General features: G+C 48.0%; 1 protein-coding gene across 2 annotated transcripts; it reads left to right on the forward strand.

The window, feature by feature from the left end:
- The first annotated feature begins 194 nt into the window (after positions 1 to 194).
- Positions 195 to 18,574, forward strand: ITGA10 (integrin subunit alpha 10). 2 transcript variants are annotated; one of them, XM_066261707.1, is made up of 30 exons: positions 195 to 733; positions 2,190 to 2,301; positions 2,500 to 2,609; positions 2,831 to 2,922; positions 3,142 to 3,256; positions 5,643 to 5,770; positions 5,943 to 6,091; positions 7,339 to 7,489; positions 8,116 to 8,281; positions 8,419 to 8,492; positions 8,926 to 9,073; positions 9,253 to 9,401; positions 9,603 to 9,746; positions 9,886 to 10,089; positions 10,895 to 11,025; positions 12,314 to 12,480; positions 12,575 to 12,717; positions 13,116 to 13,229; positions 13,425 to 13,510; positions 13,666 to 13,807; positions 13,980 to 14,072; positions 14,230 to 14,306; positions 14,462 to 14,551; positions 14,975 to 15,059; positions 15,219 to 15,332; positions 15,727 to 15,807; positions 15,949 to 16,062; positions 17,278 to 17,373; positions 17,634 to 17,747; positions 18,037 to 18,574. In XM_066261707.1, the coding sequence occupies exons 1-30, from the start codon at positions 682 to 684 to the stop codon at positions 18,106 to 18,108; spliced, it is 3,513 nt and encodes a 1,170-aa protein (XP_066117804.1). In that variant the 5' UTR covers positions 195 to 681; the 3' UTR covers positions 18,109 to 18,574. The 2 variants fall into 2 exon arrangements, 1 of the variants encoding a protein (XP_066117804.1); XR_010729401.1 differs by lacking the exons at positions 14,975 to 15,059; positions 17,278 to 17,373; positions 17,634 to 17,747; positions 18,037 to 18,574 and having other exon boundaries at positions 15,949 to 16,058.
- The last annotated feature ends 1,347 nt before the right edge of the window (positions 18,575 to 19,921 follow it).

The raw sequence follows: 19,921 nt of genomic DNA on the forward strand, positions 1-19,921 counted from the left end.
GCCTCTGTCCCAGGCGCTAGAGTGGCTCTGGTCGCGGCAGAGTGACGCCCTGGAGGGGCAGAGCATCGCCCCCCCCCCCAGTGGGCGTGCCGGGTGGATCCCGGTCGGGCGCATGCGGGAGTCTGTCTGACTGTCTCTCCCTGTTTCCAGCTTCAGAAAAATACAAAAAAAAAGTAATTATACTGGTTCCACAAAGCACATCCCATATCAGTTCGTATTTTATAGTCTCTCCAAAAACTATAGTAATGCCACAAAGCAGCATAGACTAAGAGTCACAAACAGAATTAAGTAGAGTGGGCTGGTAAGACTTATTCATGTTGGGGCTCCCCTTGGTGGATGAGGAAATAAAAACACTGTTACCAGTTCTTTTATTTTTTCATATCTCAGGTTGAGATAAATAAGATTAGGAAATGAAAGTATCTTCCACTTCTACTTTTATTTCCAAACCCAGATGACGCCTCCAGGGGGCAGCACCAAGGCAGAGAACTAGACTAAGGTCACTTAGTCCTTTCCTCTGTCCGGGGCTCCCCACAGTTCCCCACCATCACTCCTCCCATTCCTTCCAACTTTATTTTTAGCTGGCAGTGGGAGGGGGCAGGATGGGAGGGAAACTAAAGAAAACAGAAAAGGAGAGGGACAGAGGCACAGAGGACTTCTCACACGGACAGAGAACAGCCAGGCATGGAGCTGCCCCTCATCCCTCACCTGTTCCTGTCCCTGATGTACCTGACAGGTGAGGGAGATTAACTTCTTGGTTTCTGATGGGAATTGAAGATACATGGGTTGTCTGGCATTGGGACCTCAGGGTTAAAATTCTTTGAGAGTTCGGGTGAGAGGTTAACACTGAGCCTCCGTTTCCAGTGTGTGTTTGTGTGTGCGTTTGCATGTTTGTATTTTTATGCCCATACCGTATGACTGCTTCAGTATTGAGACTGTCAGGGCCTTGTGTAAGAGTTGTGTCCAATTATCTAAAATCAGTGTCCTGAGCCCTGGAGAAGTGAGGGGGCCAAAAAGAAACATGATGTGACCGTCCATGTGGTTAATCTGATTCCTGTTACCCCCCTCCCTACCTCTCTCCCTACCTTTGGTGGTCTCTGGGGCTTGAGGCATAACTGACTAACTGTGTGGTCTGAACTTTGGGATCATCTAACCAATGAGCTACAGTTCCCAGTCATACAGCCCTGCCAGTTTCCTGGATTCAAAAGGGCTCACATACAAAACACCTTTTTGAAAATGAGCATGGTTTGAGACAGAGCTATAGCCATTTGTGGTAATGGTAGTGGGGTGGCCCAGGAGGGGATTGCTTGAAAGAAAGAAGCAAGACACAGTCAGGGAAAGAGCCATGGAAAAGACCAGAGGCTTGGAACTTTTTCTCACCAATGCCCTATAATCTTCGTTTCCTAAAATACCAGCTCTGATTTTAAAGGGATGGGAGGGAAGAATTAGCCAGGACATGATTGGGGGTGGGGGTCTTTAGAGTGTGTCAAGAGTTAAGAAAGAGATTCAAGTAGGCAGGGGGCAGTTGGGAGGGTGGGTGTGTTTAGAAAGGAAGCTGGGTGTGGGAAACTAGGATGAGGGGACCCTTGCTAAGGGTAAATGGTAAACTGTGTGTGTGGGCAGGCAAGTGGCCCCACCCAGTTAATTGCCACTGAGGTTTTCAGGGCTGAAATCAACCAGAGACTAGACATTGGAGAATGAATGTGAGCATGTAACAATGATACTTGGAGTCAAGAAGAGGAAGACCCAGACATTCAATGTCCCTTCATTTCCTGTTCTTACGGTCCTGGTTTTGGAGAATTTGAAAGAAATAGTTGTTCTGGGGCTGCAGACAGTCTCTCTCCTTCTTTTGACTCTAGCAGCTTCGAGAGGAGGATGTGTAGGAGGAATGATGTGGAAAAGAGGAACTTGACCCAGACATGTCTGTAAATGAGATTTCGGGGGTTGGAATGGGAATACAGCTGTGCACTAACATGGAAGAGGGCCACAGGTTAGATAGCTGGACCCAAATTTAGGAAGGAAATCATCTTTGCCTGCAGCTTCGAGTACATGACATTGACAGAGGCCAGGATAGCTTATAAGAAATAGACTGATATCAAAACATTTCCTTCACAGCTTCTTTCTGGTTGTGCCTCTCTAGGCATTCATTAGCCTCTCTGCTTCCTGCTAACCTTGTGATCCTGGCCTCCCAGGTCTCTCCTCCCCCTTTAACCTGGATGTTCATCACCCACGCCTATTCCCAGGGCCACCCGAGGCTGAATTTGGATACAGTGTCTTACAACATGTTGGGGCTGGACAGCGATGGTGAGGAGGAAACCAGAGGATCGTGGAAGTAGGACTGTGATAGAGCTGTTAAAGGGGAGGCAAGATAGATGGGAGTCGACACTATTCTGGTCTTGTGGAAGTGGCTGGAACTCTAGATTTGCCACCCCAATGCACTTTCCCTCGGGCCCATCTCAAAGGTCATGGTCACACTATGTTTATATTCATATCCTCTCCCAGGATACTGGTGGGTGCCCCATGGGATGGGCCTTCAGGTGACCGAAGGGGAGATGTTTACCGCTGCCCTGTAGGGGGCTCTCCCAATGCCTCATGCGCCAAGGGCCACTTGGGTAAGAAGATGCCTCCCTCTTCCACTCCTAACCCCTAACCTTTATATACTAATAATTTTGACCCTTTATACCTCACCTTCAGCCCCATAACCCACATACTCCCTGTCCCTGACTTGATCCTGATTTCTTCTTATACTCTTCCAAATTCCCAAAATCACTCTGAACTCAAGCACCTCATCTGTCACCCCATGATCTCATTCTCTTCCACCCCCTCCAACCAGGTGACCATCCACTGGGAAATTCATCTCATCCTGCTGTGAATATGCACTTGGGGATGTCTCTACTAGAAACTGATGATGATGGGGGATTCATGGTGAGCTAAGAAAAGGGTTGTGGCAGGGCCTCTGAAGGTTTGTGACAAAGAACAGTATGGTAAGGGAACCTGATCTATATGGCAGGGTCAAGGAATTTAAAACCCTAGAAAGTAAGGAGGGGAATCTCAGGAGTGCTCTCAATGCCTCCTTGTACTAGGGGCATGTTCTAAGGGTGCCCTCCCAACTTGGGAGTAAATATCGTCCCCACCTGTCCCCAGGCCTGTGCCCCTCTCTGGTCTCGCGCTTGTGGTTCCTCTGTCTTCAGTTCTGGGATATGCGCTCATGTAGATGCTTCATTCCGGCCCCAAGGAAGCCTGGCACCCACTGCACAACGTAAGCAGAAGAGCCTGAGGATTTAGTCCTCAACTGGGTGCAGGGTGGAAAAAGATGGGGCGTTGGGATTTGATGATTGACGGGGCCTGCATGACCACCTTCATTGCTAACTAATGTACCTACATAAACTCCATGTTTCCTAACAGATCAGAATTCAGACTCGGCCTTGGCCGGGTAGCTCAGCTGGTTGGAGTGTTGTCCCTGTTATATGCCAGGGTTGCAGATTTGACCCCTGGTCAGGGCACATACAAGAGTCAACTGTGAATGCATAAATGGGTGTGATGACAAATCAATGTTTTTCTCTCTTTCTCTAAAAATCAATAAATTTAAAAAAAAAATTTAATTAAAAAAAAATTCAGACTCTACCAGGGCATTAACACTCCATGAACTGATTAAACCAACTTCAAAAATTCAAGTCTCACTATATCCCTGCAAACCCCTTGGCTGCAGCATTTACCTCATCTTTCTCCAATGTGTCATCTGTTTTTTGGTTTTTGTGTTTTTTTTGGTAATCAAATTTTATTTAAAGTGAAGATAACACTCTATTTCAATATAGGAGGAAAAGCTGGCTGCTTTAAACTTACTGAGATATATGTTGCTTTCCAAAACAGCTCCTAAATATGAGTAATCTAAGGCATTTTCATATTTGAGTAGATTCAGTTCTTCTACCATAGAACCTAGTCCAGCATAAAATTATGTTAAATCCTTAATATGCTAAGAAAGAGGTTTGGTTAAATAAACATACTCATAATCTGGCTTTTGTGGTATAAATATATCCTGGGTATCATCTTCCATATGTTGCAGTTCAACATAGAGGTCTGCAGTTCCATTTGCATTAAACTTTCCTTGAATATTTTGGCTGTACTGTTGAAGACGTTTCCATAAATCATTATAAAGGCGCAATAATTTAGGGTATTCTCCTTCAAATGCCTGTTTCAAAAACATAGAAGAATTTGTTGCCATTTGAAATTGAGAATAAAGTGCTTGAGTAATTGAATTCCAAAATGTGTATAAAATTTCAGGCTGTCCGCCCTTAACTATTTCTTCAGTGAAAAAAATGTGAGAAACAGGATCTCTCTTCTTGGTTAATATTTTCTGTAGATGTTGCACCTGTCCACAAACAGTACAAATCTGATCCCCTAGTTTCTCTAAGTTGGTCCAGAGGGAAGCACGAAATGCAGCCGTGTGTCCGGGGGCTGGCAGGGTGGAGCGTCCTGGTCCCCCTCTGTTCCCCATCTCCTTCTCTCTGCAGAAACTCTGCACAAACTGGTTTCTCCTTCAGCACTCCGCCATCTTGGCTGCTTCTCCTCTCCTCCATGTGGCCTTTCTCTGCTCTCCTCCTGTTTTTTGTTTTTTGGGGTTGTTTTTTTTTTTTGTATTTTTCTGAAGCTGGAAATGGGGAGAGACAGTCAAGACTCCCGCATGCGCCTGACCGGGATCCACTAGGCACGCCCACCAGGGGGCGACGCTCTGCCCACCAGGGGGCGATGCTCTGCTCCTCCGGGGCGTCGCTCTGTTGCGACCAGAGCCACTCTAGCGCCTGGGGCAGAGGCCAAGGAGCCATCCCCAGCGCCTGGGCCATCTTTGCTCCAATGGAGCCTCGGCTGCGGGAGGGGAAGGAGAGGGGGAGGGGTGGAGAAGCAGATGGGCGCCTCTCCTGTGTGCCCTGGCCAGGAATCGAACCCCGGACTTCTGCACGCCAGGCCAATGCTCTACCACTGAGCCAACCGGCCAGGGCGTGTCATCTGTTTTTATACCTCCATCTCTTTTGTTTAAAGAGTTCTCCACCCAAGTGCCTATTTTTTTTATTGTTTGTTTGTTTTTAGATTTTATCGATTTTGGGAGAGAGTGAGAGGAAGAAAGAGAAGGAGAGTGAGAAGTGGGGGGGGGGCAGGAAGCATCTATTTGTAGTAGTTACTTCCTGTACGTGCCTTGACTGGGCAAGCCCAGGGATTTGAACCAGCGACTTCAGTGTTGCAGGTTGACACGTGATCCACTGCGCCACCACAGGTCAGGCCCAAGTGCCTATTCTTACATTCTGTCTTCGAACATCTTCAATCTTCAATATCTTCTCAGTTGCTGCCTCCTTTGATTTTCCCATCGTTAGAACTGACCCTCTTTTGTTCTCCCACAGCATAAAGTAGTGCTGTGTTTCTACCTAGTGCTTAATTCCCCCCCCCCTTTTTGTTAGTAAATTGCATATATGCTTATCTTTTGTTCACTATTTCTACATTTACCCAGGGCATATCAGATTACCTTTCTTGCATGTTAGAAGTACCTAATAAATGTTTAAATTGAATGTGGCCTCCTGTGATCTCTTCCCTTGTTGCCCCCATGCCCCAATATCCTGTACCCCTCTGCTCTCCATCACCACCCCTCCTCCTAGGCTGCCCCACATACATGGATGTTGTCATCGTCTTGGATGGCTCCAACAGCATCTACCCCTGGTCTGAAGTTCAGACTTTCCTACGAAGACTAGTAGGAAGACTGTTTATTGATCCAGAACAGATACAGGTAAGAGAAGGCAATAAGGAGGAGCTTGGAGGAGAGAGACAAGAAGAGAGGAGATAAATGTAGCTAGCATCTTTGGTAGTATCCAGATGCTCATCTTCCCTCCTTCATGTACTTTCTTCTCCCTCCCTGCCTTCATACACCCATTTCATTTGACTGTACACTTTATTATCAGGTGGGACTGGTACAGTATGGTGAGAGCCCTATACATGAGTGGTCCCTGGGAGATTTCCGAACCAAAGAAGAAGTGGTGAGAGCAGCAAGGAACCTGAGCCGGCGGGAGGGAAGAGAAACAAAGACTGCTCAAGCAATAATGATGGCCTGGTAAGGCACTGGGAAGGGAATATGGGAGGCCAGAGTGAGAAGGGTCTAGAAGGGTTAGGGGAGGGTTTAGAGCAGGGGTCGGGAATCTTTTTGGCTGAGAGAGCCATGAACGCCATATATATATATATACATTTTTCTGAAGCTGGAAACGGGGAGGCAGTCAGACAGACTCCCACATGCGCCCAACCGGGATCCACCCGGCATGCCCACCAGGGGGCAATGCTCTGCCCATCCAGGGCGTCACTCTGTTGCGACCAGAGCCACTCGAGCGCCTGGGGCAGAGGCCAAGGAGCCATCCCCAGCGCCCAGGCCATCTTTTGCTCCAGTGGAGCCTCGGCTGCGGGAGGGGAAGAGAGAAACAGAGAGGAAGGAGAGGGGGAGGGGTGGAGAAGCAGATGGGCGCTTCTCCTGTGTGCCCTGGCCGGGAATCGAACCCTGGACTTCAGCACACCAGGCTGACGCTCTACCACTGAGCCAACCGGCTAGGGCCAGCGCCACATATTTTAAAATGTAATTCCGTGAAAGCCATACAACGACCCGTGTACTTTATGCATTATCCAATAAAAATTTGGTGTTATCCCGGAGGACAGCTATGATTGGCTCCAGCCACCTGCAACCATGAACATGAGCGGTAGAAAATGAATGGATTGTAACACATGAGAATGTTTTATATTTTTAACATTATTATTTTTTTTATTAAAGATTCGTCTGCAAGCCAGATGCAGCAATCAAAAGAGCCACATCTGGCTCGCGAGCCATAGGTTCCTGACCCCTAGTTTAGAGTGAAGCATGCACATCAGTAGATGCTGCTTCTTTTATCTCTGCAAATAGAACACTCTCTCTCTCTCTCTCCCTCCCTCCCTCCTTCCACTCCCATTTGATCTTGGCCCTTAGATTCTCTACCACTCATGTTCTAACGCACTTTCTAAACACAATTCAAACTCATCCTGGGAAGACTAGCCTGATGTGACCATCCTTCTTTATTCTATATTCCCTAAGTATTTGTCAAGGAATTAGTGCACTTTATACTTACTTGCTTTTATGATATGCTGCTCTGTATGGTCTCTGTATGCTCTATGATATTCAAGCATTTGAGCTTTAACTGTGTGTCAGCTCCACGTTAGACACTGTTGGGGGGATGGTCTAAAAGACAAGATGCCTGACCTTGAGGAACTGCCGACACTGTCAAATTACATGTGTGTGTATCTGTGTACATCTGATCACCCCTCCTTTCTCTCTCTTTTCAGCACAGAAGGATTCAGTCAGTCCCGTGGTGGCCGACCAGAGGCTGCCAGGCTACTAGTGGTTGTCACTGACGGAGAATCACATGATGGAGAGGAGCTTCCCGAAGCACTGAAGACCTGTGAGGCTGGAAGAGTGACACGCTATGGGATTGCGGTGAGACTCTACTCTGGATCTGGAAGGATGTGGGGGAGAGGGTGATATTAAGAACTGGAAACTTGTGCCTGACCAGGCAATGGCGCAGTGGATAGTGTGTCAGACTGGGATGCAGAGGACCCAGGTTTGAAACCCCGAGGTCGCCAGCTTGAGCGCAGCTCATCTGGCTTGAGCGTGGGCTCACCAGCTTGAGCACAGGGTCGCTGGCTTGAGCGTGGGATCATAGACATGACCCCATGGTTGCTGGCTTGAGTCCAAAGGTCACTGGCTTGAAGCCCAAGGTTGCTGGCTTGAGCAAGGGGTCACTCACTCTGCTATAGCCCCCTGGTCAAGGCACATTTGAGAAAGCAATCACTGAACAACTAAGGAGCTGTAATGAATTGATGTTTCTCATCTCTCTCCCTTCCTGTCTATCTGTTCCTATCTGTCCCTCTCTCTGACTCTCTGTCTATCTCTGTCAAAAAAAAAAAACAAACAAAAAACTCAGAACTTGAGAAAAATGGTCATGAACCACTTCTAGTCAGCCACATTACCCTTCCTTCACTTTAGTTGGCCATGTTCTGTACCAGCTCTGAATATCTCACTCCACACAGCTTACAGATCCTACCTTGATCTCCTGATTCCAGGTCCTCGGTCACTACCTCCGGCGGCAGCGAGACCCTAGCTCTTTCCTACGGGAGATCAGAGCTATCGCCAGTGATCCAGATGAGAGATTCTTCTTCAACGTCACAGATGAAGCTGCCCTGACTGACATCGTAGACGCACTGGGAGACCGGATTTTTGGCCTTGAGGGTAATGATTACCCTTGAAGAAATGGAGGACTGGGTAGGGGGAGTTCTGGAGTGTAGGTAGGGGTTGGGATGAGTTCAGTAGGCTCAAAGGGAAAACTGTCTTCCCTGATGTTGCCTCAATGTTTCCTCATGCTCAAGGGTCCCATGGAGAAAATGAAAGCTCCTTTGGTCTGGAAATGTCTCAGATTGGCTTCTCTACTCATCGGTTAAAGGTTGGACAGTCTGACCCCTCCGTCACCCTTCCTAACCTCTGACTCCTTCCAAGCTCTGACTCAGATAACTTCAACCCAGGGCTCTTCTGTGTTTCTCCTTTAACCAATTCTGACCTGCTCATGTCTTTCAAACTGACCCAGCATACCTTCAGTGACCCTGGTCCTCTCACTGCTGGAGAGTTTTGTTTTTTTTTAAATAATTTTTTTTACCTATTGATTTTTAGAGAGAAAGAGGAAGGGGATGAGGGAGAAACATCAATTTGTTTTCCACTTATTTGTGCATTCATTGGGTGATTCTTGTATGTGCCCTCACCAGGGCTTGAACCTGCAACCTTGGCGTATGGGGATGACACTCCCGGTCGAGGCAAGAGCTTTTTATTTTTTTTCTTATTCCCTATTGTCTTTTCAGTGACTATCTGGTTCTCCCCTATAGGATGGCATCCTCTTTGGGATGGTGGGGGCCTATGACTGGGGGGGCTCAGTGTTGTTATGGCTTAAAGAAGGTCACCGGCTTTCCCCCCCACGGATGGCCCTGGAAGATGAGTTTCCCCCTGCGTTGCAGAACCATGCGGCCTACCTGGGTGAGTAGCGGAGAGCTGTGGAGGGCTGGGAGGTGGGGGAGTGCTTTCCCAGTCTGGGGTATGATGTACTACTCCCTCTTAACATATGCATTTTCTGACTGATCTCCTGTTTCAGGGGACCCTCCCACTCCGACCCCATCTTCTTTTCCTTTTACCCCTTATTCCTTGCTCACTTCTAGGTTACTCTGTTTCCTCCATGTTTTTGCGGGGTGGACGACGCCTGTTTCTCTCAGGGGCTCCTCGGTTTAGACATCGAGGAAAGATCATCGCCTTCCAGCTTAAGAAAGATGGGACTGTGAGGGTTGCGCAGAGCTTTCAGGGGGAGCAGGTAGGGTAGATGGGACCCTTGTATTCCAATGGGAATCCAGTTTGTAGGGGCAGAGAGGGGTCTAAAAAGTCTGTGCTGAATTCTGGTTGGCAGAGGCTGTCAGGGCTGTGAGGATCATACTGACAGACTGGTTGGTGCCTCCCTCTTGTTCACAATCACCTTCCCTTTTCTCTGGGATCACCACTCCCCACCGCTCCCCAGATTGGCTCATACTTTGGCAGTGAGCTCTGCCCATTGGATACAGATGGGGATGGAACAACTGATGTCCTACTTGTGGCTGCCCCCATGTTCCTTGGTCCCCAGAACAAGGAGACAGGACGTGTTTATGTGTATCTGGTGGGTCAGGTGAGACTTATTGGGAGCCCCTAGAACTTGATTGTAGGTGGTAGAGGGAGGGAGGGGGAATGGGAAGGCACATATATATTTGAGGACTGGCTGAAGGTTGGGACTCTCAGATCACCTCTCTTTTCTCCACCTCCACCAGCGGTCCTTACTAACACTCCAGGGAACACTTCAGCCAGTTCCACCCCAGGATGCTCGGTTTGGATTTGCCATGGGTGCTCTTCCTGATCTGAACCAAGATGGTTTTGCTGATGTGGCTGTGGGAGCACCCCTGGAGGATGAGCATCATGGGGCACTGTACCTGTATCATGGTACCCAGAGTGGAGTCAGGCCCCATCCTGCCCAGGTCAGGAGTGCCCAAATAAGGCAGGGGCATGGTGGGAGGAAGGCAAAGGGAGATGTGTTCTTTGCTTATCATTGCTCCCCGGGACTTGAGATCCAAACTGAACAAATGCTTTTTTATCAGTACAGTAGTCCCCTCTTACCCACGGGGGATATTTCCAAGATCCCCAGAGGATGCCTAAACTGCAGATAGTACCAGACTATATAAATACTATGTTATGCATTTGTTCCTGTATATGCATACCTATGATAAAATTTAATTTATAAATTAGGCACTGTTAGAACAATTATAAGAATATATTATAATAAAAGTTATATGAATGCGGCATTATTAAATAAAATAAGGGTTACTAGAACACAGCAGGGTGACACCTCAGCAGTTGGTCGGAGAGCTGAGATGGCTGCTCAGTGACTGACAGTGGGGAGCACACACAGTGCGGGGACAGTGGACACAGGGATGCTTCATGTCCCAGGCGGGACAGAGTGGGGCATCTTCAGAGTCTACCCTCCTACTCAGAATGGCACAGAGTTTAAAATTTATGAATTTTTCATTTCTGGAATTTTTCATTAAATATTTTTAGACCAGGATTGACTATGGGGAACAGTGGAAGGTGAAACCATAGATAAGGGGGGAGGACTGTGGTTAAAAAGTTGAGTTGGGGGGGTAGGATACAAGTTGCTGTACTAGGGTCTCCTGAATACAGGCAAATTTATTTCTTCCCATGCCTGATCAGAGAATTAGGAGCCATGTGGGAGGTCTGGGAAATCAGGTGCCTGAGTCCCCACCATCTCCCCTCTCTTCCTTCCAGCGGATTGCTGCTATCTCCATGCCACGGGCTCTCAACTACTTTGGTCGAAGTGTGGATGGCCGGTTAGATCTGGATGGAGATGACTTGGTAGATGTGGCTGTGGGTGCCCAAGGGGCAGCCGTCCTGCTCAGGTGTGTGGTGTCCCATCCTAGGTAATAGTGGACAACATAACAAAGCTGTTAAAAGCAAGGGATTTGGAGTCACGGGACTTAGATATGGATTTTTTGATCAACTTATTCTGTGTCTCGATTTCCTAGTTTTTGTTTTTGGGTTGTTTTTTTTTTTTTTTTTTTTTTGTATTTTTCTAAAGTTGGAAACGGGGAGGCAGTCAGACAGACTCCCGCATGCGCCTGACTGGGATCCACCCAGCATGCCCACCAGGGGCGATGCTCTGCCCATCTGAGGCATTGCTCTGTTGTGACCAGAGCCATTCTAGTGCCTGAGGCAGAGGCCATGGAGCCATCCTCAGCGCCCGGGCCAACTTTGCTCCAATGGAGCCTCAGCTGCAGGAGGGGAAGAGAGAGAGAGACAGAGAGGAAGGAGAGGGGGAGGGGTGGAGCAGCAGATGGGCACTTCTCCTGTGTGCTCTGGCTGGGAATCGAACCCGGGACTCCTGCACGCCAGGCCGACACTCTACCACTGAGCCAACCGGCCAGGGCCTCGATTTCCTAGTTTTTAAAGTGGGAATAATAATAGTATCTACCTTATAGGCTTATTGTGAAGATTAAATGAGATAATCTATGTAAAGATCTAATACAGTGCCTAACACATAGCAAGTACTTATTAAATGTAAGCTGTTATCTTGCTTATGTCAGAAGACTCAGGGGAGGCTGGCACAGGCACCCTAGCCCTTCGTTCCTTCCTTTGACTTCAAGGAGGCAAACACTGGGAAGTGCCTTTTTCAAGGGTTTTCCTCCTGATACTAGAATTTCTTTCTTTTTCTTTTTCTTTTTTCTTTCCCTCCCTCCCTCCCTCCCTCCTCTTTCTTTCTTTCTTTCTTTCTTTCTTTCTTTCTTTCTTTCTTTCTTTCTCTCTCTCTCTCTCTTTCTCTCTCTCTCTCTTTCTTTCTTTCTTTCTTTCTTTCTTTCTTTCTTTCTTTCTTTCTTTCCCTTCCTTCCTTCCTTCTTTCCTTCCTACCTTCCTTTCTGTTTTTTTTTTTTTAAAGAGAGGAAGGGAGGGAGAGAGAAACATCAATTTCTTGTTCCATTTATTTATGCATTCATTGGTTGATTCTTGTATGTGCCCTGACTGAGGATTGAACCTGCAACCTTGGCGTATGGCGATGCTCTGACCAGCAGAGCTACCCAGCCAGGGCTACTGCTAGAATTTTTTTTTAACTTATTGGAATGACATTGGGTCACAAAACCATACAGGTTTCAAGTGTATACTGCTAGAATTTCTTTCCCACCCCATTCCTAGCTCCCGACCCATTGTCCACCTGGCCCCTTCACTGGATGTGACCCCACCAGCCATCAGTGTGGTTCAGCAGGACTGCATGCGGAGAGGCCAGGGGGCAGCCTGCCTGTCTGCAGCCCTTTGCTTCCAAGTGACCTCCCACACTCCTGGCCGCTGGGATCACCGATTCTGTGAGTGACTACAGTACATACTAGGCAACCCTCAACCCCTTGCCTGCCTTGGTCTCTGGACCCTCTCCAGCCTCGCTTTTCCTGGCCCATTCAGATATGAGGTTTACAGCATCACTGGATGAGTGGACAGCTGGGGCTCGAGCAGCGTTTGACGGCTCTGGCCAGAGGCTGTCCCCTCGGCGGCTCCGACTCAATGTGGGGAATGTCACCTGTGAGCAGCTGCACTTTCATGTGCTGGTGAGGAGGGGATAGAAACTGCTTTGCATCAGGGCCTGGGGCTGAGGGGAAGGCTGGATAAAAGGAGGGATTTCTGCTGGATTTTCAGAAATTCAGACTTTGGGGTCAGGATGATCTGGGTTTGAATCCTAACTTTGCCATTTATCATCTGTGCAATCTGGAAAGTCATGTAACCTACAAACCTCAGTTTACTTGCCTGCAAAGTGGGAGATAATAATAAGTGCATCATAGGAGCTGTATTAGAAATAAATGTGATAATATTGATAAAAGCTTAGGACAGAGCCCACCACACAGAAAGTACTTAGTAAATGATCATTATAACTATCACATTCCGCCAGAGGCCTGGGTTGTACAACTAACCCTGGCTTCCCATGACCTTTTTCTCTGGTTTCTCTCAGGACACATCAGATTACCTCCGGCCAGTAGCCTTGACTGTGACCTTTGCTTTGGACAATACCACAAGTCCAGGACCTGTGCTGGATGAGGGCTCACTGACCTCTATACGAAAGCTGGTCAGCAGTACCAAGCCCTGCCCTGCCCCTGGATCCCAGCACTGCCCCGCTCAGTGGATTCAAGAGAAAGGGGAGGGAGGAGACCTGAGATCACAGTGAAGTCTGACCTGGGAACCCACTCTTCTCTTTCCACTTTTCTTTTACTCCATTCTTCTTGCTTTCCTCTCAGCCCTTAGCCCCTTCTCTCTCCTCTAGATCCCCTTCTCAAAGGACTGTGGCCCTGACAATGAATGTGTCACAGACCTGGTACTTCAAGCTAATATGGACATCAGAGGCTCCAGGTGGGATGGACATAAACTGGTCCAACCAGGGTGGCCCAAGCCAGACTGGAAGGGCCTAGAAGGGAACTGGAGGGTTGCTCCTTACCCAGGAAAACAGAAGTGGGGCTTTTGGTATTCCCTCAAATCCCTAGTTCTCCCTTATCCACCACTCCTAGGAAGGATCCATTCGTGGTTCAAGGTGGTCGGCAGAAAGTGCTGGTGTCAGCAACTCTGGAGAACAGGAAGGAAAATGCCTACAACACTAGCCTGAGCCTCAGCTTTTCTAGAAACCTGCACCTGGCCAGCTTCATCCTTCAGGTACCCGTGGCGGAGGGGTTTTAGGAGGGGTCAGAGAAGAAGGAAGAAGAAGATTGGGGTACTGTCCTCAGCTCTGAGGGGCTCTAGAAAAGGGCTCAGTGTTCAGAGGCTGCAGGCAGGAGAGCAGTTGCAGCCCCAGCTCCAGCTTCCACCCCCACCTCTCTGCTCCCAGAGGGACAGGCCAGTGAAGGTGGAATGTGCAGCCCCTCTGCCCCATGCCCACTTCTGCAGCGTGGGACACCCTGTCTTTCAGGCTGGCGCCAAGGTAAGCTGGGGCCCAGCGTGAGGAAGGGGCTCTGAGAGCGCAGGGGCTGGAATCCGCAGGGCCTGGCAGCTTGGAGAGAGGCATGCAAGGGCTCCTCTTCCTCTGTAGCTGTCCCTGGAATAGGAATCTACCATGACACTATGTCTCCTGCCTCCAGGTGACCTTTTTGCTAGAGTTTGAGTTTAGCTGCTCCTCCCTCCTGAGCCAGGTCCTTGTGAGGCTGACGGCCACCAGGTAAGAACAAAGGGAACCTCTCCCAGCCCTTTCTTACTGGGATGTGGTAGTGTGGTGATGTGTGTGTTGGGGGAGGGGAATAAGTAGCACTGACCCCTCTACTCCCGAGAGGGGTGTCTGAGAAGGGGTGTGAGCCTCTCCCCACGTCCCTGTAGCAACAGCCTGGAGAGAAATGGGACCCTTCAGGATAACACGGCCCAGACCTCAGCCTACATCCAGTATGAACCTCATCTCCTCCTCTCTAGGTATGGCTCAGGTCCCCTCTGGGACCCCCACCCCCACTCTGACCCCAGACTCACACTCTTTACATGTCTACCTTTCCTTCCATGTGCTTCCGGGTTTCCCCAAACCCCAGCCACTGGGACTGCTTCATCTTTTTGCACTCAATTCCACTCATGAGAAATATTTTCTTTTAAGCATCTTACTTTCTCCCTAGGTATTAAGCTTTGCTGGGCCCTCTGGATTAGAACAAGGTTGGGGGGTTATGGGATATGGCAATAGAGTTTGTTAATCTGTGTCATGTCCCATTTCTGTTTTCTCTGTGTACCCCCATCTCTTTACCCGTGTGGTGTCTTGGCCTTCCCTAAATATATATATATGCTGACCATATGCCTCTGTGTCTGTGTCATGACTGTGACCATGTACTTCCTGACTTGGTGTCCACGCAGTGAGTCCACTCTGCACCGCTATGAGGTTCATCCATATGGGACCCTCCCAGTGGGTCCTGGCCCTGAATTCAAAACCACTCTTAGGGTGAGAAGCTGGAGGGGCATTCATATGAGCAGGGGGAGGGGGAGGCATCCGGGAAAGGATGGGAGAGTCTTTCTTAGATGTGAGTCGTAACTAGGATAAAGGAACACAGACGAGGGTCTTCTGTCTCCTGCTTCTTCCCATTTCCAATTCTCCTTTCAGGTTCAGAACCTTGGCTGCTATGTGGTCAGTGGTCTCATCATCTCAGCCTTCCTTCCAGCTGTGGCCCATGGGGGCAATTACTTTCTGTCACTGTCTCAACTCATCACTAACAATGTGAGTCTCGGCTAGGGGTATGTAAAGCCCTGCCACCTTGATCTGGTGGGCTCACCAGTTCCTTATCTGCTGGGTCACTGCTCTCAGGGCTCTTCCCCTGGGGGAACTTTCTTTTGCATATGTGGCTTCTTTGAGAAGAAAGAGATTACCCCACTACAAGAGTGGATAGAAAGCTGTGGCCCGATAACTTGGTTGGTTGGAGCTTCATCCCAAAGCACAGAGGTTGCTGGTTTGATGATCCCGTCAGGGCACGTACAGGAACAGCTCTGTTTCCGTCTCTCTGCCTTTCTTTCACGGAAAAAAAAAAAAAAAAAGTGTGGATAGTATGCTGTTGCTCAGCCTGAGCGGCTGGCCTCTCACTCACAAGAGTCCCTCAAGTTCAATCTTCCTCCAGGCAAGCTGCACAGTGCAGAACCTGACTGAGCTGCCAGGGCCCCCTGTTTATCCAGAGGAGCTTCAGCACACAAGCAGACTGGTATGAGTCACAAGAATGTGAAAAATATGTCCAGAGTAGGAGCAGTCGAGTTTGGAGCCTTGGGACTGGGATAGAACATAGATCAGGAAGGGGGGGATCTTTCCACCCCAGGTCCTAATCTGTCTCTCTCTCTTCTGGTAGAACGGGAGCAATACTCGGTGTCAGGTCGTGAGGTGCCGCCTCGGGCAGCTTGCGAAGGGGACCGAGGTCTCTGTTGGACTACTGAGACTGGTTCACAATGAATTTTTCCGGAGGGTAAACCTTTCATTTCCTACTACTCTCCCCTTCTGCTCCTGTCTGGAATTGACCATAGGCTTTAGAGGTAAACAGACCCATGTTCAAGTTCCACTTTGCCTCTTACTAGCTGTTGTACCTTAAGCAAATTATTTCATCTCTCTAAGCTTCTTTCTTCTCACTCTAAAATGGGGGTGATAATACCTACTTTAAGTGGTTGCTGTAAAGAATAAGTGAATAATGACATGGACTCACTAAAAGAAGTTATTATCCTCCATTTATCATCCCTTAGTGCTATAGCAATAATCAATCAATTTTGATAGGATATTTAAATTCAATCAATTTATAATCTATCAAGTGCCTACTAGGAGACACTGAGACCATCCCAACATTTAGCACCATACTTAACTCATTGTAGTGACTCAATACATTTTTGTTAAATGAATAAACAAATAGTTGATATTACATGCAAGATATATATTATAAGGTGTTTAGAAGCAAGATTATATAATGGGAAGATCTAGACTTTCTAAAGTTCTCTAAAGCTAGGGAGATAAAATTGAACTTAATATGATTGGCAGTTAGTAGTCAGTGCAAATTCCTGAGCAGGGAAATGACATTTTAATTATAACAGCTATTTGGTACTAGGGGCTTTTAACTGTGTTAAATAACACAATATCCTTGGGAGGTAGGCATATGTTTTAGGGAAGTTACCTCTCTAAGTCTGGTTCTCTCTGTATCTCTCTTTGATATCCTTTTTTCACTCATTCATCTATTCTTTTAACAAAGATTTTTTGAGAAACCACTAGGTACTTGGCACCGTGCTAGGTACTAGACGCTAGTATAAGACATAGCCCTTGGTTTCAAGTATCTTAGAATTCAGTGGTGAAACACAGAAATGTGAACAGAATATTATAACCTTATCAGAGGTGGTGAGAGTTAGAAGGAAACAGTCCCTAATTCCCAGAGGAGATGACATCTAAACTTCCACCTAAAGGAGGGGTAGGGTTAGCGAAAGAAAGGGAAGTTGAGCGCATTTCAGGTAGGAGAGACAACATAACAAAAGACCAGTGGCTTTCTTCTAATACCCTTCTTCTCTTTCTGCCTGGTCTCCAACCTTTTCTCCCGGTCTTGAGGGTCCTGAAAGTTGTGTCTCTGAGCCTCATCTTTGCTATTGGGGCTCCACAACCTAATGATGGCTCACTTTAAATGTCTACCTGTCCACTTGTTCCACAGGCCAAATTCAAGTCTCTGACAGTGGTCAGCACCTTCGAGCTGGGAACTGAGGAAGATAGTGTCCTACAGCTGTCTGAAGCTTCCCGTTGGAGTGAGGTGGGCTGGAGGCTGAGTTTGAGAGCTATGAAAATAGTGAGGGTGGAGTGGGATAAGGACACCTGTGGGCTTTTTTTTTTTTCCAGAACAGAAGTGTCTTCATTAGACTGCAATCTGGGAGTCAGAAGTGATAAATCAGAATGCTAGGATCCCGCTGCCTCCATTCCTGCCTCAGTTTCATGCCTTTGCTATATCATGTGGGGTGAGGCTGGCTGGATGAAAGGGTGCAGCTAAAAAATACAGCTCTCTGCCCCCTACAGAGCCTCTTGGAGGTGGTTCAGAGCCGCCCTGTCCTCGTCTCCCTGTGGATCCTTATTGGCAGTGTCCTGGGAGGGCTGCTGCTGCTTGCTTTCCTGGTCTTCTGCCTCTGGAAGGTAAGCACGGCTTTAGTTGGAAGTATGAGGCATGGTGCCCATGAGTGGAGGGATCCTTGGTTATAGCAGGGAAAACTGGGTTTGTGCTAGACAGGCTGTTGGTGTCGTGCCTGGGTCTCCTTCCCTGTACTCCACAAACACTGGTTGAATTAAACTAAGCCAAACAAAATAAGTTTGAACTTCATGTTTGGAAGCAGAACAAAAGTGAAAGCTTCAGATATGTCTGAGGGCTGCTGGCAAGATCCCCAGGCAGGGCATTTGACAATAACTCTTATCTCTTCCTCTATAGCTTGGCTTCTTTGCCCGTAAGAAGATCCCTGAGGAAGAAAACAGAGAAGAGAAATTGGATCAACAAATGTAGAATAAAGTCCTAGAAAGTCCTCCCTGGAAGCTTCTCCAAAAGACTTGCAGAAAACCCGGGGCTTAGGGGCTCAGATGGGACAAGAATAAGCCTCTGGACTGTCTCCCCAGACCTGAACCCTGACTTGACTTTTGAGTCATGAGGAAGCTGCTGGCAAGAGATGAGGCCTTACCTCAGACAAGAAGGGCTGGCACCCAAACTAGGACCACTCCCACTGTCTGCTTTCCTCCTTAGGATCCTGGTTCTACAGCCAACACTGGGGCCTTTTTCCCTATCCTCAGGAACCAAGAATTTTTTTTTGTCGAGGTCTCTGACTCCTTTCAGATTCCCTCTACATCCTCCTTCACAATTTAGAAAGGGTATATCTTCCTCTGTTACCTGCCTCTCACCTCCTGCCTACTCTCCACTCCACAGGAGGGAGCTGACGTTGGCTTGAAAGAAGTAAAGTCAACATCTGCTGTTTTCCTCTGAAGTCTGGTGATTCAGAAAGCCAGTTGGGGAGAGTCAACAGGAAAAAAGGAGGGAGGAGGAAAAGCCACAAGAGACATTCTGTACAATTCCAAGGAACAGAGAAGCCTTTAGACAGGCAACTGCCATCCCCCTGAAACCTGAGACTTCGTGGTACACTTGCCCGCCCTCAGGTGCTGCTAAAACAGAGCTGCCCCAGGCCTGCTGGGAGTGAGTTTCCCAACTCGCACCATTACCAGGGAGCAAAGCCAGGCGCCGGATTCTCTGGAGCCAGAGGCCCCCAGGTGGCTGGAGCTGGAATAGCAGAGAAGACTGGCTACCCCAGACAGTATTTTCTCCTTTCTCCAGCCCCACATACTCTTGAGCTCTCTATAGACTACAGAGAAGGGAAAAGATTGCTGCTGGATGATGGGAAACCCTTTCACCTTATCAGCTTTCAGGAGCAGCAGCCCCATGGAGTCTGAACGAGGGGGTACTGCACTAAGGAGGAAGTTGAAGTGAGCGGCAGGAGGTCTCTGGGGAGGAAGCCTTTCCTTGCGCAGCCCTGGTTGTTTAGCACAAATAGCTCCTAGGTAAATGTTTCTGGGGCAACTCCAGTCATACTTTGTAGGGCCCCTCTGGTCAAATCACTTTTCCAGACCCTATCTGATGTTTACTAGAAATTCCCAAGTTCATTTCTATCTCTGGATCACCCTCACCGCCTCCCATTGTTTGGTCATGGCCAGTAAAGAGAATTTGATTCTCATCAACAACTGGGTAACTTACATTTCTTTCTAACCAACACCTTGGATACCAAAGTCAGTTACTGGTCTCCAAAGTGCAGTACCCATGTAGAGCTGAGAAGAGAGGAGACCCGACCAGGCATCTGACCAGCAGACACAGAACCTGTCCTCCAGGACTGTTCTTGAGGCCCCTACTTAATTTTGGCATGTCTCTGGCCTTTTGCAGAAGGCATTATCTCTGTGTCCTAGCATAGTGGACAGTATATCAGATGGCCGGAACAAATAAAGTTCAGTGTCATATGACTTCTTGCTCTGTTTGAGTTCCCTAGGATATGGACTGCTCAGGAATGGTCAGAAGTGATTCTTGGTTCCCCTGAAGTAAGACCTTATAAGATTGAGTCCCTGGAAGGCAAAGTTATAAAATTATTTGAAATGTTTTCTGTGACTCTGTCCCACTGGCAATGTGTTCTAACCTCCTGAGTAAAATATGTAGGCTTAGGAAGTACAGAGGCCTAGATTGTTGAAACCCCATGTCTGCCATTTATTAGCTATGTGGCCTTGGGCAACTCATAGCTACCCCAAGGCTCAAATACAACAATAAGCTGTGTAACACAATAGTTAAG

Source organism: Saccopteryx bilineata, chromosome 2 (assembly GCF_036850765.1).
Source record: "Saccopteryx bilineata isolate mSacBil1 chromosome 2, mSacBil1_pri_phased_curated, whole genome shotgun sequence".
In the NCBI taxonomy this organism is placed as follows: domain Eukaryota; kingdom Metazoa; phylum Chordata; class Mammalia; order Chiroptera; family Emballonuridae; genus Saccopteryx; species Saccopteryx bilineata.